General features: G+C 36.6%; 4 protein-coding genes across 13 annotated transcripts in view; 3 read left to right on the plus strand and 1 right to left on the minus strand.

Annotated features, from left to right (window-relative positions):
- Nucleotides 1–1334: 1334 nt before the first annotated feature.
- On the plus strand, nucleotides 1335–7420 carry katnbl1 (katanin p80 subunit B-like 1). Of its 3 annotated transcripts, none has more exons than XM_055054431.1 (10): nucleotides 1335–1498; nucleotides 1994–2118; nucleotides 2252–2289; nucleotides 3887–4157; nucleotides 4238–4353; nucleotides 4430–4480; nucleotides 5047–5136; nucleotides 5892–5996; nucleotides 7139–7232; nucleotides 7349–7420. In XM_055054431.1, the coding sequence occupies exons 2-10, from the start codon at nucleotides 2005–2007 to the stop codon at nucleotides 7379–7381; spliced, it is 912 nt and encodes a 303-aa protein (XP_054910406.1). In that variant the 5' UTR covers nucleotides 1335–1498; nucleotides 1994–2004; the 3' UTR covers nucleotides 7382–7420. The 3 variants fall into 3 exon arrangements, with proteins under 3 accessions (XP_054910406.1, XP_054910405.1, XP_054910403.1); XM_055054430.1 differs by lacking the exon at nucleotides 1335–1498 and adding an exon at nucleotides 1510–1703; XM_055054428.1 differs by lacking the exon at nucleotides 1335–1498 and having other exon boundaries at nucleotides 1714–2118.
- A 1028-nt stretch (nucleotides 7421–8448) lies between these two features.
- On the plus strand, nucleotides 8449–12098 carry emc7b (ER membrane protein complex subunit 7b). Its single transcript, XM_055054465.1, has 5 exons — nucleotides 8449–8793; nucleotides 9446–9565; nucleotides 9645–9783; nucleotides 9855–9935; nucleotides 11287–12098. Exons 1-5 carry the CDS (start codon nucleotides 8561–8563, stop codon nucleotides 11440–11442), a joined length of 729 nt encoding a protein of 242 aa, XP_054910440.1. The 5' UTR covers nucleotides 8449–8560; the 3' UTR covers nucleotides 11443–12098.
- An 897-nt stretch (nucleotides 12099–12995) lies between these two features.
- chrm5b (cholinergic receptor, muscarinic 5b) overlaps nucleotides 12996–26694 on the minus strand; it is a 28521-nt gene continuing 14822 nt past the window's right edge. For all 4 annotated transcript variants that reach the window (XM_055054456.1, XM_055054453.1, XM_055054455.1 and 1 more), the window contains one exon: nucleotides 12996–18905. In XM_055054456.1, coding sequence (XP_054910431.1) covers nucleotides 17357–18838 — 1482 coding nt within the window. In that variant the 5' untranslated portion in view covers nucleotides 18839–18905 and the 3' untranslated portion in view covers nucleotides 12996–17356. The remainder of the gene's footprint in view (nucleotides 18906–26694) is intronic.
- Nucleotides 19438–26694, plus strand: part of aven (apoptosis, caspase activation inhibitor) — a 46300-nt gene continuing 39043 nt past the window's right edge. For all 5 annotated transcript variants that reach the window (XM_055054462.1, XM_055054459.1, XM_055054461.1 and 2 more), the window contains exons 1-2: nucleotides 19438–19714; nucleotides 20594–20765. In XM_055054462.1, coding sequence (XP_054910437.1) covers nucleotides 19520–19714; nucleotides 20594–20765 — 367 coding nt within the window. In that variant the 5' untranslated portion in view covers nucleotides 19438–19519. The remainder of the gene's footprint in view (nucleotides 19715–20593; nucleotides 20766–26694) is intronic.

Consider the following 26694-nt stretch of genomic DNA (forward strand, 5'->3'; position numbering starts at 1 on the left):
CTTATAAAATTATTGATTTAGGTTCTTTTTTTGTTTACTTTTACCTAAACTCATCAAAAATCATCAATAAAAATGTCTGAAATCTAAAAACACTCAAGGTAGCCTTTCAGATCCCCTCACTGTCTTCTGCAGGGCCCTCTGGCTTGCTGTTTTTCAGTTTAATCAGTAACGTTTGTTGTGCTGTTATTTGTTACAAAACTTTCACAGTGAAATAAAACAAGCATCTCTTATTCTAAATAACTTACAGTCTAAAATGTCAGTAAAAATGCTTAGAGAAGTAGAGTTGGTCTAAATATTTTCCATAATTGGTCTCACATATAATGGAAATCAAACGACTTGGACTCTTAATGCATCACAGATGCAGCTAAAAAAAAGAAAAAGAAAAACTTTAATCAAATATAGACATTTGTTTTGGAATATTGATCAGTTTGTCTCAAAAGAGAAACTCATAATTTGGTGTTTTTGTGTCGGTGTATGCAGCTGGATGCTGATCACGATCAGCTACAGATTACCAGAAATGTTCATTTTTGTGGTTGTCTGGAGAGTCCACATTTTAAATGTGCAAGTTTCTCCAAAACAAAGCCCTGTCCGTGTGTGGTGCTTTATTTTCAATTCTTCCAGTATATGTTGGCTGGACTTTACATGTGTTACCATAATAAATGAACCGTTAAACCCTCCAAAGAAAATTAGGTCACTGGTTTATTATTGTTCCTATTGTCTTTGAATTCAGAGAATCAAAATGTCTAGCATCCAGATCGTCAGTAAAATAATTTCTGGGGATAATTTCAGATATTTCCATGCTAATACTTTAGAAGGACGAGCAACAAAAATATGTCATGCGAAGGAAAGCTTCTTTGTATGAAAGTGAAGGTAAGTATTTTTAGTTTATAGAGTTATGTATTAATATATAGCAAATACATATTGAAATGCATAAATTATCTAATTAATTGCTGAAAGATTATTATATACACTCATTGTTTTATAAAGTCTAAGTTTTCTAGCTTCCATCTTTTGTCTCAGCATTAATAATAACAATAATAACAAATATATATAAATACACGAAATGTGTTGGAAGGCAGAAAGCTGTAAGAAGAACCCCACACAAGACCAGGTTTATTTTAGACTTTTGTTGCTATTGTTTTAACAACAGCCATCGATTAGAATGAAAATTACAACTTTGGCATTATCATTAGCCGTTCTTTCTTTACTAAGCTGCAGTGCAGACTTCCTACCACAAGATGGCGCCAGAGCGTGGCGTTACAAATGCTTGTTTGTCAATGTCCACCAGATGTCGCTAAAACTACCCAAACTCCATTCCTTTCTTTGCCAAAAATCAATCCCACAATCCCACACACCGGTGGTGTATTCATTTGAATGGTTAAACAGTGAGGCGTCAACATCGAGGTGGAGTTTTCTGTCTGAGTTTAACCAGTTTCTCGCGTTTTCTTTTGGATTTGCGCACCTGAGGAGCCCTTACTACGCGCTACAAAATGAGTTGGTTGGTATTCAATCCCCCGGTGTAAATGGTGAAAACAGCAGCTTGTCGGAATCACCGTTTGTTTTTACGTGAAGCCATATGTTCCCTGAAGGTGGCGAGGCTAACCTGTTAGCCAGCTAGCTCGTAGCAGCGGCCCAGCTCGTTACTTTTAACGTCTCCGTGTTTTCTTCGCGGTTGAGCTAAATGCTAAAAGTTAAAGCTACCGGTAACGTCATTTGGGTTGTACTAAAATTGCCGTTTTATAAGTTAATGTTCACTTACTTGAATGGCCTGTTTACATGTTTACGAAAGCTAGAAGTGTATTCTGAACTTTTAATTTTGACTTTTGTTGCAGCTTAACGAGTCTAAATCGGGAAACGCCTCTTTAATCAAAAACGTTTACACTTAGATTTACCTTTTAAAACATTCTTAGTTGATGTTAAAATATAGCCTCAATGTTAGTTGACAGCTCCGGATAAATGAGTTATACTATCAGTGATTATGTTTGTTCAACAGTGTCCCTTATTATGGCTGCTGGCAACCATTGTAAGCAACGGGAAGTCTTTAAGGTCATCTGCAATAAATCCAATGGCTTTCTGCGGTCATGCCTGTATGTTTCTACTGAGAAGAACATGAAGCAGGTAGGAATACCAAGAACTCTGGTTTAATGCATGAAATACAGTAAATGTGTGTGTTAAATCCTGGTGAAAGTGAAGTGTAGATCAGTGGTTTCTAGTAGTGGTAGTGCCCTCATCCCCTATCCTTTTGTTTTAGGTGGATTTTATTAATAAGGAAGAATTAGATAAGGACAGGTGAGTCTCTAATTTCACATCCGTGGGGTTCATCCAAATATAATCATTCTCTCACCGTCCCACAGATTAGTCCCTCTTCGCCCTGGAATATTACAGGTAGACCTCAAGAAATTAGAATATCATCAAACTTTTTAAGTGATTCAAATCGAAAATGTAGCATTCATATGTTTCATAATCTTTAAATGAAGAATTGGATAGTTCACGATCATTTCTATTATTAATTTCAACTTATCAAAACACAACATTCAGTTTTTAAAAGAATTGGTGTATATTTTTGATTTGCTGTAACCAAGCATATTCATTCAAATTATGTGGAAGGAAATTGGTAGAAAGAGATTGAGAAGCTAGAAATTTGAGAATATTTTTGAAGCAAAGTCCATTCAAATGGGGAGATTTATAAGACTTCAGTTGTGGCTGACTTGTGTTAATTGTAAACATAAACTCTAGATAAAAATCCATTCAGTTACTCGAAAAATAATTACATGTATTTTGATCCAAATAACAGTTTTGTGAGAAAAAAAAAGGGTTTTGGAAAAGAAATAACTTTATTGTGATCTTTTAATGAGTTTACAAGAGTGTATTAAAGCTTTCAAAATATTTTTTGTGATGATCTCAACATGTATCAACACATATATTCTTGACATAGTACTGAGTAGTAGGATTTCCCTACTGGATTATAAGCCTGACGGGCCACCAGGCTTTCCTTGTGGCCCCGCCAGGCTTAGCATTGTTAATTTATTTTAGGTTTTTTTTAATTATTGCATTTTTTAGACTTTATAGTTGGTGTTTTGGTATTAATCTTCCAGTCTTCCAAATATGCTCAACTATCAAATATTTTTAACTCAAAAAGGACAGCTGCCCTAGCGCCCTGAGCACTGGGCTTAGAAAGTTTTCTGTATAGGCATACATTTGAAAAGGCTAACATTTCTGTATATATTAAAAAAGTTTTTTTTTTTTTATGCAACCTTTAGTTAAATAAAACCCATTCAGAACCACAAATTTTATGGGTTTTTAAATTTTGATAACCAATTTTCTGTAGTGAATATTTGTCATTTTTAAACAGTCCCCATTTTATTTCTATTTCTAGACTGCAACATTAGGACAAACATTAAACTTTTGCCAAAACTGATAAAAATTTCTTAAAATAAAAATGATGGAAAAATACCTCATAATTTTGAACTCACAAGAAAAATAGATCCACATAAAAATATATGAACAAACATGGAAAAAATTCCACAAACAAACAGCTTAAACTTTATATTTAATGCTTAATATTTACATCTTTATTTAAAAAGATTCAAAGGTTAAGTTTGAATAATAGTTTGGCTGTTTTTCGTCAAAGTTATTAAGATCTGAAGAGCAGCAGATTGAAGATTCCTGGTTTTGAGTGGGCTAATAAAGCTGAATTTTGTGTTGTCATTAGTTGTTGGTCATAATCTAGAATTAATATATTTAGTTTTCAGTGATATTCTAATTGATTGAGATGCACCTGTAAGTCATCTTCCCTTTCCATCAACACAGAATATTTGTGTCTTTGAATCTCACTTCCTGACTGTACGGCCGCTGCTTTGGCCCATCTCGGTGGTTCTCCGCTCAGATTCCAGGTGCATCGCAGAGTACAGAGTCCAGGCAAAACACAGCGCCCGTTGCCTTGCAAGAGGAGGAGTTGTTCATCGGGGGAGGTGGGCGCAAAGCTGCACCGAAGGTCATCAAATGTAGGCCGTCTCCGTGGCCCCGGCATGGCCAACAAGGAAAATGAGGTGACATGCTCCGATGACGTGCGGGGCGTTCACTCCGGGCCGCCCATGAACCCTGCTGAGGCTTCCAAGATGGCAGGGGCCAGCTCCAAGTACGCGGACTTTACCGAGGTGAGAAACAGACCTTTAAAAGAACGTTCACAGTCTTGGTTTTACTCTTACACACCAGTATTTTTGATTTTTTTTACAAGTTATCAAAGGACCATGAAGCTATGACCCACATTCTCTTTGGAAGAGATCTCCGACTTAAAGTAGCTCTGACACTATGGCGAAGAAATGCCAGCGAGCTGGTATCCTACCTTATAAGGTAAAATTATATCATATTATTTGGTGCATTGGGCGTTTCCATGTGACTCATTGTTTTAGTTGTTTTTGCTCCTCAGAATACAAGACACAGGAGTTCTGCTTGACTGCTTACCTGTCTTAACTAACAAGTGAGTTACATTTCATTTTTATAGACCAGCTGTTAAGTTTTTATGTTTTGTTTTTTTTCCACAACTTTTTTTAAAACGTGATATATCAGTGATAGGATTATACAGCTGAAAGTTTACATACAGTAATTAAAGATGCATACACAATTTTTTCCTTACTCTGAAGCAAATTAGACCAAATTTTTCTGGTTATGCCAGTCAGAAGTACTAAAATTATTTCTATTTGGTAAATGTTAGAAAACGTATTGAGAGTTCTTTTGTGAGACAATTTTTTAAGAGATTATATATCAGGGAAATTTATTTTAAACTTCTAGTTTCAGCTGTCAATGTATATTATAAGTATATTAATACAAATAAAAACACTATAAGTTGTGTTTTATCATTTTATGCCTGAACTGAATGTGTGACGTAAATAAATGCTAGTGAGTCTACTGCTTTACTGAAATTAAATATTTTACTTTTCTGCCTCTCCTACATAGAATTCAGTTGTTCGATTATTAATTCCCATTCAGTCTACTGTGAGTCATCATCCATTCATTATTTATACTTCTTTTTTCTGATTTTATTAGCCTTCAAACTGAAGCACCATGTTTGTCACTTGGCTGCTGTGTTGACCTGCTTCCCCAAGTCAAAGTCATTCTTTCCAGCAAATATGAAGAGTAAGTTCCTCTGATATCAACAACATTGCATCACCACATCCATCCAAGAAGTTTTAGTTGCTTTCTTCCCTTGCTTCTCCCTCCCAAACATGTAGCAAAATACTAGTTTTTGTGAAAAGAAGGAAGAAAGGTGACCATCTTGGATAGATTTGGTCTCTTTATTCCGTCTTAGAGCGTAAACTATGAGAAAATATTTAAATGTAAGGGTCAAAATTTCTTAAGGACTTCAGAAATTGTTTTTCCTTCCATATCTGAGAAAACGCTAAAACAAAAATTCCTTTCATTGTAGTTTTTCAGTTCCACTTAATGAAAATATGACAACATAAACTGCTGTATTAAAACACTTATTCAGTGTTTGTAATACACCAAGTCATTGTGCATAGGATACAATGTTGTACACAAGTAAAAATATAAAACTGATGTCATTTTAATGTTACCAAAAATGAAGGCAGGCAGAGGATGATATGACTAAAGTAAAGAAATCATGTCCACCGTTCACCACAATGCTACCTGGTCCAGGAAAAAAACTTCCTAAAGTCCCTGCAAGTGAAAAGGCCTCAATTATTTCCCTGAAAAATTAGTTTTAGATCTGCCTTGAGCTAATTCTGTTTGCCATTACAGAACCAGAGGGGGCACTCTTCTTGTTACATTATACAAACTTGTTGTTTATGTCTAAGAATGACTGAGATGAGGTGAAAACTACTCCATTTATCTTTTTTTTTTTTTTTTTTTTTTTTTTTTTTTTTTTTTTACAGACACATAATGGTGGCTTTACACTGGCTTCAGACCGTCATCAGGAAATGGTGGCCTGAACTTTCCAAAGCCGAGAAGAGACTGCAGGACAGTTGTTCAGAGGACAGGTGGGTGTGCCATGCTGATTACCGTCTTAAAGAATCTCCAAAGTTGAACCTTTGATTGTCTTGTGATGCTCATATTTCAGAATGAGCGAGGATTTCTAGTGGCCTTTTAAGGTGGATAGGTTTAATGTTACCGATTAATGTTCAACTTAATATCTCAGTTTTATCGCAACTAAATCTACATTTAGCTCTGTTGACAACAGCAGCTGAATATAGAATTAAATTAAATGTGATCAGCTGAAATGAGTGCTTTCCTTAGTTCATACTGACAGAGGCTCAAGACTTTGGTGTGTTCACTTTAAAAAAAAAAAAAACTATCCATATGCTTTTTGGCAATAAGTTAATGTTTTTTTGGTGTCTAGAAAATTAGCTATTTCAAAAATGTCTGGAATGTAAAGTCACAAAAATATTAATACCCATCTTAAAACGAGCACTGTCCCTCACCTAGCAATTGCAGGAAAGCCCCTCCTATCATCTAGCAACCAGAGCTCCAGAATTTTTGGTCAGCAGGTTAAACCGCTGTACAATGGCTGCTGGAAAAGCTATCCCAAAATCACTTATTAAAATTTTGTTGTGCAGGAGGCACTACTGATGCTTTTCAAAGATGAATGGTTGTATAACTGTGCATCTTTTTGCAGCCATTTTAACCTGCGAGTGTAAATGTTGATATTTTGAGCAACTTGTTTGGATTTAAAGTGATGAGTATTAATAGTATCTGGAAATATACTTTTCTAAGAATTATCTAATAATTATTCTGAGTAAAAAAATTATTCAACAATGTTTTGTATACCTGTAGGCATAGTGGGTCATCTTCCAAGGTTTCTCTCAGAAAACTTGCTAAGCCTGGCAGTTGAGCACTAGGGCTGTCATTCACCCAGCAGCCCGTTGTGTTTTCGAGTTAAATGTTTAAAGTTAACAGAAAATTTCTAAATATTACTTGATAATTATGTATTATTAAAAGATTGAAAGATTAATACTTGTCTTAAAAAATGCAAATATTTTAAAAATACTTTTAAAAAAAAGCTAAAACCCTGCCTTTAAGTTTGTCAGTTCTGGTAGTTTTCTAGGTCCCTAGTTAAAGTGTTGGCAGCTATCAGTTGTCAACCTGTAAGAACCACTAGATAATACTTTTCTGTTTGTTTCAGGAACGTCGATGTCATGAAGCAGCGACTGAAGGACTTGTGGAAAGAAGGATCTCTACTATGTTTGGTTTCAGGATCAGTGGGAGAGCTGGCGAAAGTAAGTTCCTTCAGCTGCAGTTTCTGGATATTTTTATTCAGTTTTAATATATTTTAATGACTTAAAAAAAATTATAGTTTAAATAATTATCATACTCTCTCTCATTTGTTTTCCAGACCATTGAATCTCATCTCTCTCAACTTCCCTGACAGTTAATAAATGTAGCACTCTGATGCATGTGACCACTACTGCTGATCTTGGCTGTTTTTTGAAGTGATATTTGCCAGAGAAATGGACTGGTTCACTCTGCGGACACTCAAACTTCTTAACTGGGATTGAACCTGATCATTCAGACAAATCTCCTCCGCTAGAGCTGGGGACTCCTCTGGAGGAGGGCAGCAAGCCTGCACAGAAATGACTGCTTCACATTGAAGTGGACCGTCTTGTGAAGGGGCATGTTTAGTGGACCTCATAAGACCGGCTGTTATGATGCTCTATGAAGTGCCAATGTCTTTGTCTCTCACTAAATCACTTGTCTTTGAAATGCCCTGTTTGTTTCTTCTTCTGTGTGCCTGGTTTCTTCGGAATCAGGAACTTGAATCTCCAAGAGTCTTTAAGTTATTAGTTGTCTTGCCTCTTCTTGTTTTGTTTGACCAACAAATGTCCAAATAAGTGATTCTTTTAATTTTCTTTTAAATAAATTTCCTAAAAAAAAAAAGAAAAAAGAATACAGTATTGCTTCTCTTCTCACTATGGTTTGTCTACTCTTTTTCTCCTGTGACATTCAACAGCAGTTTTCCTAATATTTTGGGTATCTTCTCTCTAGTCAAGTATGATTCCAATGCCAGAAAACAGTTTGTGGTGACAGTTTTGGACAAAACAGCAAAAATATAGAGTAAATGCAACTTTAAATCTCTAAACTTAAGCTAGAAACATAGCCAAATGTTTACACGAGTAGGTGGAAGTGCAAAGAAAGCACATTTGATTTTTCCCACTGATCTTTGGCAATTAAACATAACAGTCATCAATGATAGATTTTTTTTTTTTCCCAGTCAGTGGCATCACCTAGGAGATCGTTCTTGCCAACAGCATTTACCACTTTGAAGGAAATTATTTAATATGAGTTACAATACATCTTGATTTATCTCTGTGATTATTAAATAATTTTTTAATTTAATTCAGTTATTATAGTCAGGGTAATAAATTAAACTGCGATCTAAAAAAAAAAACATTTGGTGCCCAAATTTGTATATCGCTTTTCCGGATGTGACGTCACTTCCCCTCAGACACAGCTGATATTGAAATAAGCGCTTCTCACACAACCTGCCACCACATACATGTCCCTGCGAAATTTATTGGAAGCCACTTTAGTGTAACAACATCGGACCATGTCGCAGAGGGGTAGCATGCCGCTGTTGTGGCTTTTCATTCAAACCGGCCTCGTCCTGGTTGGCTGTTTCACCGACATGGAAACGGGGCCTGGTGCGGGCGTATCGACGCAGCCGAACGGAGATAAGTTCAAAATCGAGGGAAGAGCGATCGTACCTGGCGTGAAAACTCAAGATTGGGTCTCAACGGCAAGAGTCTTGGTTGAGGGCGAGGAATATGTGGGGTTTTTAAGGTAAGAGATTACCAAAGACGCTTCAGTGGTTAGCTTGTTTGCTAAGTGTTTAGCGTTAGCATTGCTGTTAGCATCTCAAGATCAGGTGACCGCACGATTGATGCTGAACACAAATAATGGCTTAAAACTGGTAGACTACTTACAGATTAATACACATGGATGTAAGTATAGTAACCATGTACAAGAATATGCTTAATTACGACATAAAGTGCACCTAAGGCCCGCATGCTAAATGCTAATTGCGGGCCTCTTGAGAGTCGAGTCTGTTGTCAACATAGTAACAGTTCAAACCAATGTTTTCTACAAAACATGACGGGTGTTGGCTTCTTATTATACAAAAAAATTCTCTGAAAAGTTGTTTTCAAATATTGGAGTTAATGAGAATAACATGTTCACAGTACATAACAATACAGGTCTTTCAATTTCTTTTATTTTATGGATATAAGCCAAACACTCGTTTCCAGGTGTTGTTCTGTGTTTACATTGCTGCAGTTTCTCTTTATCCCACGGGAAGGAACAGTGATTTTTCCAAAAATAATTTCCCCACCCTCTCTTTTTATTGCTGTAATATTAACTATAAGATGTGTTGTGGTTGCAGAATGTGTGATTTCAGTTATTTAAACTGAAATCACTTGGCCTTTTGTTTTTACAGAACTGATGGGAGTTTTGCAGTGAATGACATCCCTTCTGGATCTTATGTTGTGGAGGTTGCTACCCCTACGTATAGATTTGAACCAGTTCGTGTTGATATCACTTCCAAGGGGAAAATGAGGTAAGGCTTTACCATAATTTAAGCCAAAAATACATTATTTGCAGTTGTAACCCATATTGAGGCCATGTCTCCTTCACAGGGCGCGTCTTGTGAATTACATTAAGACTTCAGAGGTGATTCGTCAGCCTTACCCACTTCAGATCAGAGCCAGTGGTCCTCACACTTACTTCATAAAGAGAGAAACTTGGGGCTGGACAGATTTCCTCATGAACCCAATGGTAATAAATTTTGTCAACACTGAATTGAGCTCCAGGTGAATTCCTCATTTAAATGTTTGTTGCTTCTGCAGGTGATGATGATGGTTTTACCTCTGCTCATAATTGTTCTGCTGCCCAAAGTCGTCAATACCAACGACCCAGAGATGAGGAAGGTAAGGAACACCTTCAGGTCTCCGGTAGGGTGTTTATGATATGCAGCATTTTTAACTGGTGTAAAAGGCATTCTGATGTTTAAATGTTGACCTCATTATATTGCGTTGTAATGGAATAACTTTTTCTTAGAGAACTGTAAGGAATGAAATCCATATGCTAGGCAACAACTGGCCAGAAAAGATTGTTGGGTTTTTGAGTTCATCAGATTCCAGGATGGGTAAAGTTAGAGATTTGGGCATGAAGCAGAGAAGAAGGGCGGTATAAGACCTGTCAGGAGACCAAATGGAAATGTAGCAAGGTTAGAGGTTGAGGAGCAGAGCTCTCATGGTTCTGCTTTAGTGCAGATGAAATGATAAGTTTATTCAGAACTTTCTGGTTGTGCAACAAGTTTCAGATATACTGATAAAACCGAAGCTCGAAATTTGAAAAAGTCATGATTGGTATTCAGTTTTCCCCAGTAAACAGGCTAAGCCTGGTGGTAGAGGCAGCAGCACATCGTGATTTTGTGTTAAATATCAAAGGTCACAGAAACTCACAGCAGGCATAATAATTTGGAAATAATAGTGTGACGTCAACAGGAATATGCAGGGGCTGCACAATTAATGCACACCCCCTTGCTTAATCTATCAATCCTGTGAATGGTGTATTAAAAATCCTATTTGAATTAAACAAACTATGCTTGACCTGGTGGAGAGGCAAGTAAAGCCTGATGGCCCGCCAGGCTCATGACACACTCAGGGAAATGTTGCGTATTGTTGGTGGTTATTCCCCAAAAGCAGGATTTGAGTTGGTGACGGGAACAGAGGTGATGGGCGGGTTTGGTGTCTAGGGAAAAGCAAACAGGAACAGATGGGGCAGACTTTGCGAAAAGGATGGAAATGGTCCTGAAGAGGCAGGAACACAGAGTGACTGATGATGGTGAACTACAGCTTTTGTAGACATTATTATTTCAATACAGTGGTTTTCAATGTGGGTAGCACCTTATTTGACATGAGACTGCCATAAACATGACACCTGCTATGAACATGAATGACGCTTCATCAATGTTTACAAGTGTTTTCATGAAGTATCATTCAGTAAATAATGACCCATTTAATACAAAGATTCACTAAAACTTTGCATTATTTACGAAATGACACTTTCAATGCAAAGTGCAATTAAAGCCTGCATTAAAAGTGTCATTACAACACTTCATAAGCATTCATGAAGACTCCTTCATGTTCATAACAGGTGTTATGTTTATGATAACCGAGTGCGCACCCCTTCAAACAAAGCGTTACCTCAGTGGGTAGCTTCAGACGACCAAAGGATGTTAGTCTGTAGTTTCTGAAATCCCTTCCATGTTTGCAGGAAATGGAGCAGTCCATGAACATGCTGAATCCCAACCCTGAGCTTCCAGACGTCTCTGAGCTCATGACCAAGCTCTTCTCCGGCTCCAAGGGCTCCAGCAAGGCCGGCAGCAGCAGCAGCAGCAAGGGCAGCAGGCCTGCAGTGAAACGGAGGTAGTACAGTACCAACCTGCTGGAACTGACTTGCTATGTCAAAACAAGATTTGTCAAGTGTCATTTCCCCCATTCACCTGGGTCTGCTGTACAGTTTTCTCCATCTGTAAATGTTCTGAGCACACCATGGTTTCCAATATACTGTCTGAAACAAAGCTAAGTGTTTTTGGTTTCAAGCTGCACTGTGGAAAATGTTTGCTAAAGCTATTATTCCTACTTTCTGTTTGTTTGTCCTAATTGTGTAGTTTTCCCACTGCTGCTAAATTCCTCTATCGAAAAAAAAAGAGCCTATATACATATTCAGAGTTTTTCTTTTCCTGGACAGTTTTGGTAATCCGACTGTGAATGAAATCAAAATTTAAGATGAGTTCTTATTTAAAAGTATAGATAAATAAATTAAAAAGCTATATAACATTTTTTATTTGAGAATATCTGATTTGTTTGGTAGTAAACACATGACCTCATTCTAAGAATTATTATAGTGCACTGTATGCTTATATACTGTACATGATGTGCCTGAGGTGTATAAATTAAAGCGACCGTGGTTGACAGGTTAGAGAGTAAAAGAGGTGTGGCTGGTTTTCCAGATCTGCAGAGTGATGCTGGTTTTGCTTTTTAATAAAGTGGGAAGTAAAGTCAATATTAAAATCATTAACTCAGTTGTTTGTGTAAAATGTTCTTATTTTCTTTCTTCATATTTAAGATTTTCACATCACATTATGATGTGAAAATCACACATCATTTCTACTAAGGCGTAACGCAATTTTGAAACATTCAGTTCCTTTTTTAAAATAATAAAATAAATATGTTCTTGCCCAAAATGCAACAGCATCGCATTTCTTTAACATACACTTGATTATTTGTAGTAAAAGATGCATCTGCTGCTAAAAAAATACTTTCAATATTGTGATTAATTGGTTAATACTTGAATAGCAATTACAGAATTACACAACTGGGCAAGTGAAGCAAAAACTTTTACTACTGGGTACTGGGCAAAGGTTACAAAGGTTCTTTTTTATTTATTTAAAATGCAAAAATTCTTGTTTTTTTTTTGTGCAAACAGGTGGTTGGGGGAAACTTCTCGTACATAAGTGATTAGGGCTAGGCAATATAGTTGAAAAACATACTAGATTTTTGCATTAAATATCCTAAATACTGCTAAACTAGTGATGTGACCTTTCCTCTTATCTGCAATTTATTCATGAGGTGTTCTCATTTTCTCCATTCACACCCATTTGTTTTATTTTTAAGCAGTTATGGGTATTTGGGGTATTTTAAACAAAGACCAATCAGTAATTTTTGATATGAACTGATGTAAAATGCACCCCGTCTCCCTTGTTTTTGTCTATTGTCTTCTCTGGATCGGGTGTACTGAAATAAATTTAGTCCTGATTTGGTACAATAACAAAAAAATTCATTTCATCTTGATAAATTTTTTGGGCCATACTGCTCAGCCTTAGAGGAGATTATAAATAGTTTTGACATGTTATTTCAATTAAAAATGTAATTAAATAGAACATTGTTTTTCAAAAATTCAACTATATTATCTTTCTTTCTGCATTTATTTGGATGGTAAATGTAAAAGTTCAGAGCAGCACAGATTCAGTCACAAATATATGAACAAAACAAAAGGCACAGAGTTTACAACTGTAAATTCAACAGCGACAGATGTACAGTTGGAGCAGCGTCGACCGTTTGCGCGTGACGTCACTTCCTTCAGAACTCTTCCGCCATGATGGACGTCAAAAACAGACGCGCTCCTGTAAAGCCGATCGAAAAAAACGTCTGGTGGTCTAATATCACTTTTATTAAGTCGATTTCGCAGTAGAAATAGTCACTGGTCGCTGCAAAGACAGACACGCGTGAAACCAAACTTGTCATTTCATTTTATAACTTTTAATGAGGAAAGATGGCAGCCGTTAACCATAACGACTGTCAGCCCTCGGTGTAACTGCGGATTTGCAGCGAACACTTTCTACAAGGCAAGAACATTAGCTTTTATAAACGTCATATGTAAAGACGATTAAAAAATAATATCCAATATTGTATTATGTACGTGTAACCATGGTAACCATCATGTAGCCTAGCATGTATGGAGCGAAGTGGTTAGCATCTCGTTTTTTCTACCTTTGTAAGGCTTCCTCTGTGTAAAGGGGAATCGCCGTTTACGACATAATCACATAAATTATGTTGTGTAAATTCAGGCAAAGTCGGTAATTTGATCAACATGTCCGGTGAGAGGAGGTTCGGGTCGTTGCTAAGCTAGCTGCTTCCAACTTTTGTAAATACCTCCATCTGTAAAGCCCAACAAGATGTGTTGCATTCACAGATAAACTAGCTGAACTCGAACAAGTAGAAGCCATGAATAAACTGGCAAAAACAACTTTGAAAAACAATTTCATTAGCTACGTTTAACACTCCCGCCCCTCACTTCCGCCGTCCATCATGGCGCCTGGAATGATTTAGTGACGTAGTTGCAAAGGGTCAATACAAAGTCATCATTCAAACATATAAAATCTTTTTTACATGATGGATACTAGGAGGGATGTTTTCTTTAAATAATCACATGTACATTACTGTTCAACTACTGCTTTCTAAAATTCACAAGATGCACAAGTTAGCCCTTAAACATAAGATACGTTCCCAAAAGCCAGAAACAGAACAGAAGAAAACATCACCAAACCCAGTGTACAAAATTTACATTTAATGTTCACAGGTGTGAAACTTAAAATATTTTGGTAAATACAATATTTATACATAATCAGATTCAGTGTTATTTACTGTATTTTCGGCTGAGGAATGGAGCATTTCTCTAAAACTTAGCAACAGTCATTTTGAATGCACATGAAATTTTTAACATTAAAACCAATGTGCATCTTTCACAAAAACCTTACAGAACAGTATAAAATAAAACTTTAGATTGGGAAATTTGAACAGTTAAACATATAAATTATAAGTAAACAGTAACAAAATTCAAATTCAGCCTCCCTGTTTTAACAGTAATTGATGAAACTGCAAAATAAACAAACACTACTGCTATCTATATTTTGTACATTTATAAACACAAGTTCATATTGCTGCTCACTAAAGTTGTTACAGATCACTGTTTTTATATTCTAATTTTAATTTAAAGACATTCTTGATCTTGATGTTCCGAATATCTGGCAAATGCACATGTTTACTGTTGAGTACAGAGGAGGATCCATGATGCTTTGGGCCTCTTTCTCTTCCAAAGGAAGAAATCTTGTAGCCTCTACCAGAAACGTGAACGTAGGGCTTCATTTGGTCTTTCAACTGGCTGATTATCCTGAACATCCAACTGCATCAACGCAGAAATAATTCACCACTCTGAGAAAGTCCTCTCAGTTATCCACAATGTTCTCCAAAATTACTTAAAAGACCATAAGCAGTGAAGAAGCTGAATTAATTTCTGTCTTCTTTATTCTCTACAGCAGGGGTGTCAAATTCATTTTGGTTTTGGGCCAAATCTAGATCCTGAATGCTCTTAAAGTGCGAGTTGTGCCAGGATGTATTGATAAAACCTGTTAACAAACTGTTAAAATATCAGTGAATCCTTAAAATTAGATATTATTATTGAACATCTTTTCAGATTTTGTGATTCTTTTTGTAATTTTTTGCAATAAAAATCAAAGTGTTTGTGGTACTGATTTGGAAATATTTGAAATATTATATGCATTTATGATGGAAAATACGACTTTTTAATAATCCCTGTATATCTCGTGGACTATAATCTGACATAGGTTAAGGCGGAGGCAGCTGTTGAGAACAAATAAAAAAGTTTTTGACTATTTTTGGAGAAAAATCGACAATAAACTCCCAATCAGTGCAAAAAAAGTGTGGGGATTTGTTGATTTTACGTGAATTTCCACAATAATTCTCAAAAAACTACAGGGACTGACTGATACAATTTGGCAATAAACAGATAAAAAATTGATTTGATTGATAACATAATATTTACGCACACTTAGTGTTTAGTCTATAATCTAGTGGGCCACATAAGAAGGCATGGTGGGCCGGAATTATTTTTCTTTTAAAGAAAACATCCAGGCTTAAAACTAGATGGAAGAATGTTTTCTGGTCTGATGAAACCAGAAAATAAACATCTGGGCCACAAATTGGAAACAAATCAGACACAGTGCAGCATGGTGGTGGCAGCATCATGCTCTGGGTTTGCCTTTATTCATACTTAAAAAAAAGTTTTTCTGTGGATAAAATTAACAGTTGGATCAGTGGATGCTACTTTAACTTTTTAAATATTAAGTACAAGTTTAAAGCCTGTACAAGCTTTAAAGTTGAATTGTACAGGATTTTTATATAAATAAAGTCCAAAAAAGCTTTATTTGGTTTCATATAAAAACCTGGCCAGTTTTTGCACACCTTTGAGAACTATAGTGTAATTATTTGCAATTTTTGACATATTTAAATACACGAGTTTATTTTCTTCAATCTTAATTTGAGATAAAGTGACTGAACTCCACTTTTTGTTTTGTATTTTTTGAAAAGTCACAATCACAGGCACCTCACATCCTTCTGGTTGATATAGTTAACAGCTAGAATTTTATTCAGAAGACATGACTAACAGCTGAGTTGTGAGTCTCAAAACAAAATACTTTTTTATATAAAACACATCAAGAACCAGCAAGAAAAGAAATACTGGAAATGCAAGTAGCATCAGCAGCAATAAGCAAGTGAATGATGGGTAATCTCGTAATAAGAAAGCGCAAATTAATTTGGTCGGATGCAGAATAAGGACATTTTTCAGATATGTCACAAAAAAATTACATCTTCTCAAATCAACTTGTGTATCTGAATCTACATAGAAAAAGATCAATACAAAGCAACAAATACAATGACATTAACAGCTGTCATAAACGAGCACTTCAAACTTTTTGCACTTATTTTGTGCTGGACCCAGAAACACAGATTGAAGACAACACCTAGAAAAGATACACTGAATTATTCTTATTTAATCCGTTTTTCTTGCTGTGAAAAGTGGCAGCATCATGAACCATCATGGTACACAAATTACAGGTTCTTCATTCTGAGATTTGGAGGCATCATCTGAAGCCATCCGTTTCAAGAAAGATTTTGGTTCCTTCACATCGCCTCTTTTATTCAAAAGCGTTTGAAAATCCAAGGTAAGTTCATCCAAGGTAACTTTTGTGAAGCCTTTTAACTCCTTCTAAATACACACATATAGTGAAAAATATGTGCAAAAAGCTTTAAAATAAATCCATCTTTTACTGCAGTAGTATCCTCACACAATTAAAAATTGAGAAAATTCAGATTTTATATTGAGCACAATTATTCAGGGTTAAAAAATGCAAACAAAAAGGAGAAGAAATGTCCAGGTCTGGGAAAAATGCACTAACCCACATTGAAAACATCCTGGTCATTCCTCCAAATATTAATTTCTAAACTCTTCCTGAGTTAAAACATTGGTATTGTTGTTTCTAAATTAACATTAACTTGTTTTCTTTGCATTATTTGAGATCTGAAAGCACTGCATCTTTTTCATTATTTTGACCATTTGTCATATTCTGCAAATAAATTAAAAAAAAGTTGCTTGAATTTCTGAGCTATGTTGTCAGTAGTTCATAGAATAAAAGAACAATGTTTATTTTACTCAAACATATAACTATAAAAAGCAAAATCAGAGAAAATTCTCAATGCAAATCCTCAGTGTTTCCTACTGCTATAAAAGATAGATGTTTTTTTTATACATCTTTCTCTTTGTAGGATGTTTATTGGCTGAGTAAACTTTCCTTCCAGTCATTTTGACTTTTTCTAAATTTCTACCAACATATATCAAATACAAAAACCACCACATGGCAAATGAACACTAGCAAATATGAACAGACGCCGTCATGTGGGGATAAAAAGCATTAACCACCACATCAGTTCATTTTATTGTTGCCTCGCCTCCTCTTCCTCCACTGGCAGAGCAGGAGCATGCGGAAGGTCTTCCGGAAGGTCTTGTTGCACAGAGCGTAGCACATGGGGTTGACGGTGCTGTTGACGTAGCACAGCCAGTAGCCCAAGTGCCAAAGGGACACAGGGACGCACTTGGAGCAGAACGCAGAGATGAGCACCATGATGTTGTACGGCGTCCATGTGAGAATGAAGGCCAGGAGGATGGCGCTGAGGGTTTGGGCTGCCTTCTTCTCCTTCACAAGCACCATCCTCTTCCTCTTGGTGATCCTGTTCTTCATGGCGGAGTCTATGGGCTTAGAAGCAGTGGAGGATGAAGAGGTAGACGGCTTTTTGACCGGCTGCTCTGGCTCTGGAGGGCATGGTTTTGGACTCGGTGGATTGTCATTTTTACTCTTTGAGCTGCCTTTGAACTTGTAAGAGATCAAGCTTTTATGGCTCTTCGTCTGAGGAGTCGAACAATACTCCTCCTCTGGATAATCTGGAACCTCCCCGTTCTTATTACTCTTTCCCGCCTGCTGCTCTTTGAATGATCCTTGTGGGGTTTCTATTGAAACCCGATGCTCCTCTTCTGATGATGATGTGTAGCTGTTGAAAGAAGTGATCTGATCTGATTTCACCCATGCTTCATCTGACCTGCTGGTCATTTTAGTAGCGTTACTTTGCGTAGACGAAGACCAGGAGGCCTGACTCTGGTCTCTTTTCTCTCTGGGGAAATGAAAACAAGACCGAATCATTGTCTTCTGTGGTTTATTCCCCTCTGGGACATTCCCAGTTGTGAGTCCTTGAAGCTCTGCAAGGTCTTTTGTCCGTTTTTGCGTCTCCTTGTAGATCCTCCAGTAGAGGATGGTCATAATTGAGACCGGGATGTAGAAAGCAGCAATTGCCGTTCCAAACGTGATTATGGGCTCGGTTAAAAACTGGATTTCACACTCGTCGTGAGGAACTGTTCTCTTTCCCACAAAGTACTGCCAGCATAGAATGGGAGGCGCCCAAAGTACAAAAGATACCAGCCAAGCTAGCCCAATCATAATGGCGGCTCTCTTCGGTGTCCTCTTTGCCCTGTAAGTCAGTGGCCTTGTGATGGAGAAGTATCTGTCAAAGCTGATCACAAGCAAGTTCATGACTGAGGCATTGCTGGCCACATAATCTACTGCCAGCCAGAGGTCACAAGCAATGTTCCCCAAAGACCAATAGCCCATCAGTATGTACATGGTGTACAAGTTCATGGACAGGACTCCTATGATGAGGTCAGCAAAGGCCAAACTGAGCAGGTAATAGTTGTTAACGGTCTTCAGCTGGCTATTTACTTTGAATGAGAGCAACACCAGTATGTTTCCAACTACAGTTATCAGACTGACGATGGCTGACACTGTAGCGATGGCTATGACCTCCAAGAGGCTGTAGGGAACTGTCGCATTGTGTAAAGTGCTGTTATGGACATCCATTGTCTTCTGTTATTAGGTTTTTCTTATTAGTCTCCTCTTTGTGTCCCCATCAAGATGAGTTGGCAGCCTAAAATAAAACAAAAACAACAATGTTGAGATATTGAAAATATATGATAAAACGCTTAATTAATCATCAAGAACCTTTTTAAAAATGACTTTTTAGCGATTTTAGAGATAAAATGGCTGCTACCAGCTCTGAGTAATTTCAGATTTTTAAACTGTGTTTTTGTGTGCAGAAAAGCCTAATTTGGATTGAATTTAAGGTGGAAAGGGTTCAACTGTAGTCTGACTCTGACTAGCTTCAAGCCATAAAAATTACTAGTATTGTGATTTTTTATGTACGAAATAATTTAACATATGAAACACATAACCAACTTTTGTTGTTTCCAAAGCTGCTATAATAGAAACACTTTGCTTTATAAAAACAGCTTTATAGTTTGCTTTTGCATTTTATTTTTACTTCTTAATAAGCTTTTAATTAAACTTTTTTATTATATGTTTTATTTTATTTTTATTATACTATAAGTATTTAACTCTGAAGAGTAGAGAATATTCATTGCAAAAAAAAAAAAAAAAAAAAAAACTCAACCGGAAACATTTCTACGGGACATATTTTGCGGTGGTACCTCTTCGGCGGTGCCACCCGCTAAAGTGTCCGACACTCAGTAAACAACAACTGTTATGGAAGGTAGAGTCATGCGAGGAAGGGGAGGTGGCTGGAGGAGAGGCGGCCGGGGTGGACACGACGGCGACGGCCAGAGCAGTGAGCACAGAGGCCGGGGGAGAGGCGGCCAACACCGCAGCAGAGGCAGGCGAGACCACCGGGGACGCGGACGCGGTGGAGGCTACCACGCCGCAGCAAACTTTCCCCAGGCGGTGAGAACCGCTGCACCAAACTGCATTGAAAAATATTAAAACTCCTCCTTTTTTTGACTGTGAGCAAACAAACTCAGTTCTAGATAATATTTTAAGCTTAAAAATAAGGTTGTCTTCAATTCGGCATATAGTGGAGTTTAGTTACTTAAGTCCTGCATGTTTTACTCGTCCCCTTGTGTTTCCTCCTTTAAATAAATGTAATGTCCATGTGCGACACTGTAAACACTTTTACAAGGAACGCGTAGAACGTCAGCCTTTGAAATTACACCTAATTTCCTCCAAGATGTTGAGTCATGTGATGTTTCTGACAGAATTAGAGAAGAAACAATTGGGGCTCCTTGATTGCAATCATAGAAATAAGTTTTGTTGCTTGGGGCTCCTTGATTGCAATCATAAAAATCTCCCTGGTGCATCCATGCCTGCCGTGTGGTGTTTAATGACATGGCTGGGGGCGAGAATGGGCATCCTTGAGCTTGACATAAAAGGAAAAAAAAGACTTTAGCGTGTTTCCAGAGAATGATTACTGGAATAACTCTGCAGACAAACAGGAAGAGCCATGACTCCAACAAATTTAATGAGTCCACTGTTGGCATTCCTTGCTGTTTACCTTTAACAGTAGGCATTGCTTACAGTTGTGAATTACAGGAAAGTACATCCAGTCCTTATAAAAGAATGAAAATTTCGATTAGTATCTTAATTTCTGTCTTAAAACCATAAATTGGCGTAATTTGATTAAACACGGAAATGTTCAAAACTATAATCGGCTCAAGTTTCATGATTGTTTTGAAGGAACACTACAATAATAATTCCTAGTTTTTTTCTATTTGTCTATTATTTTAGGTATTTTTTCCAATTGATCTGACTTTTGTTTTCCTTCAGCACCAAGACGAGGGGGAGAACCTCGAAGATGAAGACGACAGGACGGCGGTGTTCTCCAGAAGGACACTGGAGTCCAACTGGGACCGTTACGAGGCGTCGGAGAGGGTGGAGGAAGACGACGGCACGCCGACTCAGAGAGGAACCGACTTCCATGTGCTGCTGGAGTCAGCGGGTAAGAGAAAATCCACTTTTGTTTCACTTTCTATCCTTTCTGCTCCAATATCTCAGGCTGTTCGCTGATGTTGCTGCTGATTACTTTGAGAGAATCTGTTGTTGACTCCCTGACAGTCTTTGTTTTCTAATTGGCTATGTTGTGTTGCTCTGTGTGGGTTTTCATGTCGGCTATGCTGCCTTGACGAATGCTTTGTTTTGTTTTGACACCCTGGACTCTTTGATTTTGTTTATTATTTATTGCTAATGATCATGAAAAAATGTACAGAGCTGGTTCTTTTAAATCAAGTTAACAATGGTGGTGGCATTATTCTTACAGTGGAAGGAAATAATTATTACTATATTTGTTTCTGATTTTATTGCAGAAACTCTCTAAATATGTCATGTTGCCACTTGAAATGTCAAAGCTTCAGCTTTCTTCACAGATTTTATCTGCAGGATGGTTAGACCACTCTACAAACTAAATGTGTGTTTTTTAAATACTTTTCAAAATTAAGTGTCAAATTAAATATATAAAAAAATATATTTTCGGTACTGTTGGTATAGAAAGTATTCAGACCTCTTTAAATTTTTCACACTTTAATTGCAGACATTTGCTAAAATAAAAAAAGTTCATATTATTTCTCATGAACTCGTCATCCCATCTCGACAGAAAAAAACAGAAATGTAGAAATTTTTTGCTAATGTATGAAAAAGGAAAAACTGAAATATCGCACCTACAATGTTAAATATGTGACCTAAAGTGACAAATAAAAAATAACTCTCAGGTCAATCAGAGTCCTAAAGTTTTATAGAAAAAGCCAAATCTTTATGTCACAACTACTCGGTAACATATAATACCATAAATAACTAGTTGCTAGCAATGTTCCCTCTAATTTTTCATGTGTCTGGGCGTACACACAAGCTTTCTGAGCACACTGAGGACCACTGTGAGCATCATCAGTGTGCACGGCGTGGCCACGCACAAGTATTATAAATCTGAGATCATAGAAAGTTGCATGGCTTATTAAAAAAATAAAATTACATCATTTGTTTTCATTTGTTTGCTCTTAATTTAAGTGATTTTCCCAATTAAAATGAAAAAAAAAGTAAACATTGCTGTTCATGAGATGCATGCTATAAGTAAGAGTCCTGCTTTAGCCAGGGTCAGAAATGAGACATTACACCTTTCAGACATAAATGTTTGTTCATATTAAAATATTCACATTTTGCACAATGGAATGTTTTCTGTAGCTTGTGATGCAGTATAAATTCTTGTAAAATATTTAATTGCAGTTTTTTTCACATCTGCCCTTCTTACTGACCCATCACCTTAGCCCAGGTTGATGGTCAGTCTGCTTCTTGCTTTATGTACTTGAATTCAGCATATTGACTGTTAATGGCCTCCATAATCTGTGGGTGGAGGAGAATGGCCTCATACTTCTTTGCCAGAGCACAAATTTCTGCTTATCCATAGTCAAAACTCTGAACTCAATGCTTCAATATCAAATGCAGACCATTCCTTTAAGTCATGCTCTGAAAAACGAGCATCAATGTGATAACAGAGCTTACTAATAAAAAGAATAATCGCAATGATGACACGGTCCCTCCACTGTTACCTGTACTGTTCTTCTAGTTGCACAAACTCTGACAGCCATTGGATCTTAGAAGAAGTGCATTTCTTGTTGTCAAACAGTTTTATTGAGGAAGAATAAGTGCATTTCTTTTTTTTTTACTTTGGCTTGGTGAGTGGATGTCCCACTTAGACATGATGAGGTGTTAGCTTTCACATCTCTTAACTGCCTATTTTTCCATCTGCAACCAAATCAACCAGATTCCTGCTTCTTCAGATCAACTGCTTGAAAAGGAAACTTTAGAGATGATTTATCCTGCAGAGCTCTTATTTTACAGTTTCCACTAAACCGAGGTAGATGTAGTTATACGTCTTTGTAACAATTTGAATTAAAATTGTTTTCATATTTCAGTTTTTTAGAATTAACCCCTTAATTAATTAAAACAATTGTTTAATCGTGTCCTACTAAATTAATATTAGCTTTATTTAGATTAAAATGAAAGTATCGTAAGGACTGTAGACTTATTTTAATCAGCAGGTCTATGTGTCAAACTGAAGGCCCGAGGCCCAAATCCGGCCCGCCGTAGCTTTTTATGTGGCCATCTAGATTCTAGACTAAACAGTAAGTGAGCTTAAATATTATGTTGTCAATCAAATCAATGCCGTTTTTATCTGTTTACTGCCAAATTATATCAATCAGTCCTTCCTGTTTCTTGAAAAAAATCAACAAATCTCTGCACTTTTTTGTGCTACTATATAGTTTGGAACATATTGCAGTTTTTTCTCAAAAATTGTCAAAAACATTTTGCTGTACTAAACAGCTGCCTCAGGTATAATTGATGTCAGATTATAGTGCATGATCTTTACAGCGAGTTATGAAAAGTCGCACTTGCCATCAATAAATAAGCGCAAATATGACAAATATTTCCAAATTAGTACCACAAACACTTTGATTTTTATTGCAAAAAATTTCTAAAAGAATCATAAAATCCTGGAGGGACTGAAAACATGTTCAATGATATTATTTAATTTTAAGAATTCATAGATTTTTTAAAAAATAGTTTAACAGGTTTTTATCAATGTATTCTGGCACAACTACCTCTTTAAGAGCATTTATGATCTGGATTTTGCCCAAAAGAAAAATGAGTTTGACATCCCTGCCATTGTCCTTCCATGTCTGAGTCACGTTTTTCTTGCAGAAAATTCCAGAATCGGTAAAGAAGGACCGATTACGTCTCCTCTTTAATCTGCTGCTCTTTTTCTTGGTCTGCACGCTGTGGCCGTGACCTTCAACCTCTGCCTGCTTTTATACTTTCATTTTGTGCTTCTCATTTTCACGGATGCAGTTTTGTTGCATTTTTCTGATGTTTTGCACTTTGAAGCCCGGAACGGTTTCCTCGCTTTCAGGCTGGATCTTTACTGTTTGTGTCGTCTCCGACAGAACTACTGACGATTCATCTGCCTCAGAAATCCCAATCAGTGGGGCCTGTGGGAGCCGCGATCGGTTTGCTCCAGTTGTTTGTGTTTTCTCTCTGGCATGTGGCAGATTTTTTTGAACTGCTAAAAGTCTGTAATCATTTAGTTTTTAGTAATGCTGGTTGACTTATTTTGCAGCGTTTCCAGTCAAATCTTGCAGTGAGATGAAAGATTTAAATGCATCAGAAGTTGATGCTAAATAGGGGGGAAAAAACACTTTTTAAGCATTTCAATAGAAACTAAAATTAAATCTAAACAATCTATTTGTCTAAAATATTATATGATGTCCCTACCACGCTTTTGTTTTGTTTTTCCAACAGTCTGTTTCCTAATCCATTTAGCCTTCATGTTGTCTCACTCCAAGCAGCCAACAGCTTCTCATATGAGTAATTCTGATATTTGCAAAACAATTTCCACACCTCTGTTTGCTTAGCACACATCATTATGTGTTGCTGTCTTTCATTTCTCTCTGTCAACATTAAAATATCTTCAGAGGACACAGTGAGCTAACAGACTGTCTGTCTCGGTTCTGAAAACTGGTTCACTTCATAAGAATCGGATGAAACAATTTGCAGCAGACACTATTTGAAGTACAGACTTCTGAACATAATTAACTTGTTTGTGCAGGTTTCCTTAAACAGCAGTTTAATGAGTGGCTTCTGATCTTACAGCATTGGATTATATTTATATCTGCATCTTAATATGACTTGGAAAAAACATCTCGTGTTGTTTACTGCAACATGCAGCATTATAATAAATGTCTAAAAGACCTTAAAGACCAATTTGAGTAAGTTTGAACCTTTTAGAATCACATACTCGAACAAATAAAAGTCTAGATGCACTTTAGGTAAATAAATTAACCATCCAATTGGTAGTTTATTTGATATTTATCTACTTATTGTGCCTTATGAGGGTGTGCATATGATCCAAAGTCTCTAATCAGTCAAGTTTAAAGATTATTTTATTTGTATGGCACATTTTCAGCAACAAGGCAGAAATGCTTTACATGAATTAGGACGAAATAAAAACAAAACAACAAAACCGAAAGAAAGAAAAAAGTGTAAAACTAAATATTGATTCCCCTATTTAATAAGAATAGGAATAAACAGACCATAATTTATAAAGTAGTGGGGTTTTAATAAAGCTAAAAGTTGGCTCTGCATGTTTGATTCTTGTTCTGGGTTGTTAAGTCGATGATACTTTCTAAGTTTGCTCTAGATTTGTAGACTAACAGGAGTTTCTTGTTCTGATAAAAAGGCTGGATGTTGGTCTAAAGTAATATGTTCTCCACAATTTGTAAAAGTAGTGAACTAAACAGACATGATAAAGAAATGACACATCAGGACAAATAGGCACATGTGGCAACTAGGCTTGTCACAATAAACCAATTAATCGCATAATAAATTAAAACAAACTCAATAATTTCCATTTACATGCCTTAACTTTTCTTTCTTTCTACCAAAAATTAGATGATAAAAGTTTCCAGTTTGGTGTTTTGGCCTTCAAAATTGATTTTCTTTGTTGTTTTGTTTATTTATTTGGGATATTTAAAATGTCTTCCAGTTCCAGTGTTTGAATGTCCATTAGAAATGAAAGTTTACTCATCTTTTAGAATGTGCTCTTTCATTAATATTTTTGTCATTAACATTATATTATTAAAAAATGATCTAAAAACAACAATGTTATTGTTTATCACAATAACATCTGGAATAATTTATTGTCCAGCAGAATCTATGCTCTTCTTTGTGTGAATTCATTGAGATTTGCAGACAAGCTGAACCTTTTCAAGGATTTCTTTTACTGGGATGAAGGCTTTGACTGGACCATTTTGCAGTCTGAGCCAAGCTTCAGCTGTCAGGCAGATGGCTTCATGTTTTATCCCTATAATACTTTGGGTTTCAGAGGAGTCTGTGGTTTACTCAGCGACATCTACAAAAAGAAAAACCTAACCTTTCCAACATGCAGTATTTGGTTTAACAGCAGTAGGTCATAATATACACTTAATGGTGCTAATGCAGGGGTGTCCAAACTTTTTGCAAAGGGGGCCAGATTTGGTGTGTTAAAAATATAGGGGGGCCAACCTTGGCGGACGTTCTTTACATATAACAGCAATTAATTTAAATACATTTCAGCGAGCTGTTGTGTGTTTCACATTTGCTTTTTTATTTTAATTTCAGCCATCTAAGCATATGTTTTGGTTCATTTGAAACATACATATCAAAATTCAATTGACATTGAAAATTGAAATTAGATATTCATTTAACTTCACTTTTTTAACACTAACTTTTTTGTAATAGTTGAAGAGAAGTAATTGTACTCTTGGGTGCAAATTACATTTGAAACATAAAAAAAATCTCAAAATGGGAGTTTAATATTTACAGAATTTTTAAACACAATAACAGAGAAATTGTCATATCAACAAGTGCAGGGCTCATTTAAAATATGACAGTAACTATAAATGTTGATTAGCACACCTCTCTCTCGCTTGGCGACCCGGGGACAGGACGCTGCGCACTAGTGAAACGGTGAAAGGTTTGCAATGCTTTGCGATCAGCGCTGCTACCTCGTAACTAGCCTTTGTAGCATTCTCGTTTGACTCTCGAGCTTTTGTAAAATATTGCTGCTGTGAGATTAAGCTAGCTTCAAGGTGTTTCAATTTCTCGCTGCGTTCATTACCTGTGATCTTGTCATGTGCCTCAGCATGTTTAGTTTGATAATGTTGCTTCAAAACAGCCACTGTCTCTTTACAAATGAGGCAAACACAGTTGTTATGTATTTCAATGAAGAAATAGTCCAATTTCCACCCATCCTTGAACCGTCGGCCCTCGCTGTCAACTTTCCTCCTTTTGCTAATTGCCGCCATTTTAGAAAATTGGGGGGCCTCACATACTAATTTGCTGTT

The sequence above is a fragment of the Poeciliopsis prolifica genome, unplaced genomic scaffold (assembly GCF_027474105.1).
Source record: "Poeciliopsis prolifica strain line A6 unplaced genomic scaffold, Auburn_PproV2 SCAFFOLD039, whole genome shotgun sequence".
Lineage (NCBI taxonomy): Eukaryota > Metazoa > Chordata > Actinopteri > Cyprinodontiformes > Poeciliidae > Poeciliopsis > Poeciliopsis prolifica.

Coding starts and splice junctions, on each gene's coding strand:
- emc7b (XM_055054465.1), top strand. CDS start 8,561: ATGTCGCAGAGGGGTAGCATGCCGCTGTTGTGGCTTTTCATTCAAACC. Junction 8,794..9,445: donor GAATATGTGGGGTTTTTAAG/GTAAGAGATTAC, acceptor TTGTTTTTACAG/AACTGATGGGAGTTTTGCAG. Junction 9,936..11,286: donor ACGACCCAGAGATGAGGAAG/GTAAGGAACACC, acceptor CCATGTTTGCAG/GAAATGGAGCAGTCCATGAA.
- katnbl1 (XM_055054428.1), top strand. CDS start 1,957: ATGAGTTATACTATCAGTGATTATGTTTGTTCAACAGTGTCCCTTATT. Junction 5,137..5,891: donor CTTTCCAGCAAATATGAAGA/GTAAGTTCCTCT, acceptor TTTTTTTTACAG/ACACATAATGGTGGCTTTAC. Junction 5,997..7,138: donor GACAGTTGTTCAGAGGACAG/GTGGGTGTGCCA, acceptor TGTTTGTTTCAG/GAACGTCGATGTCATGAAGC.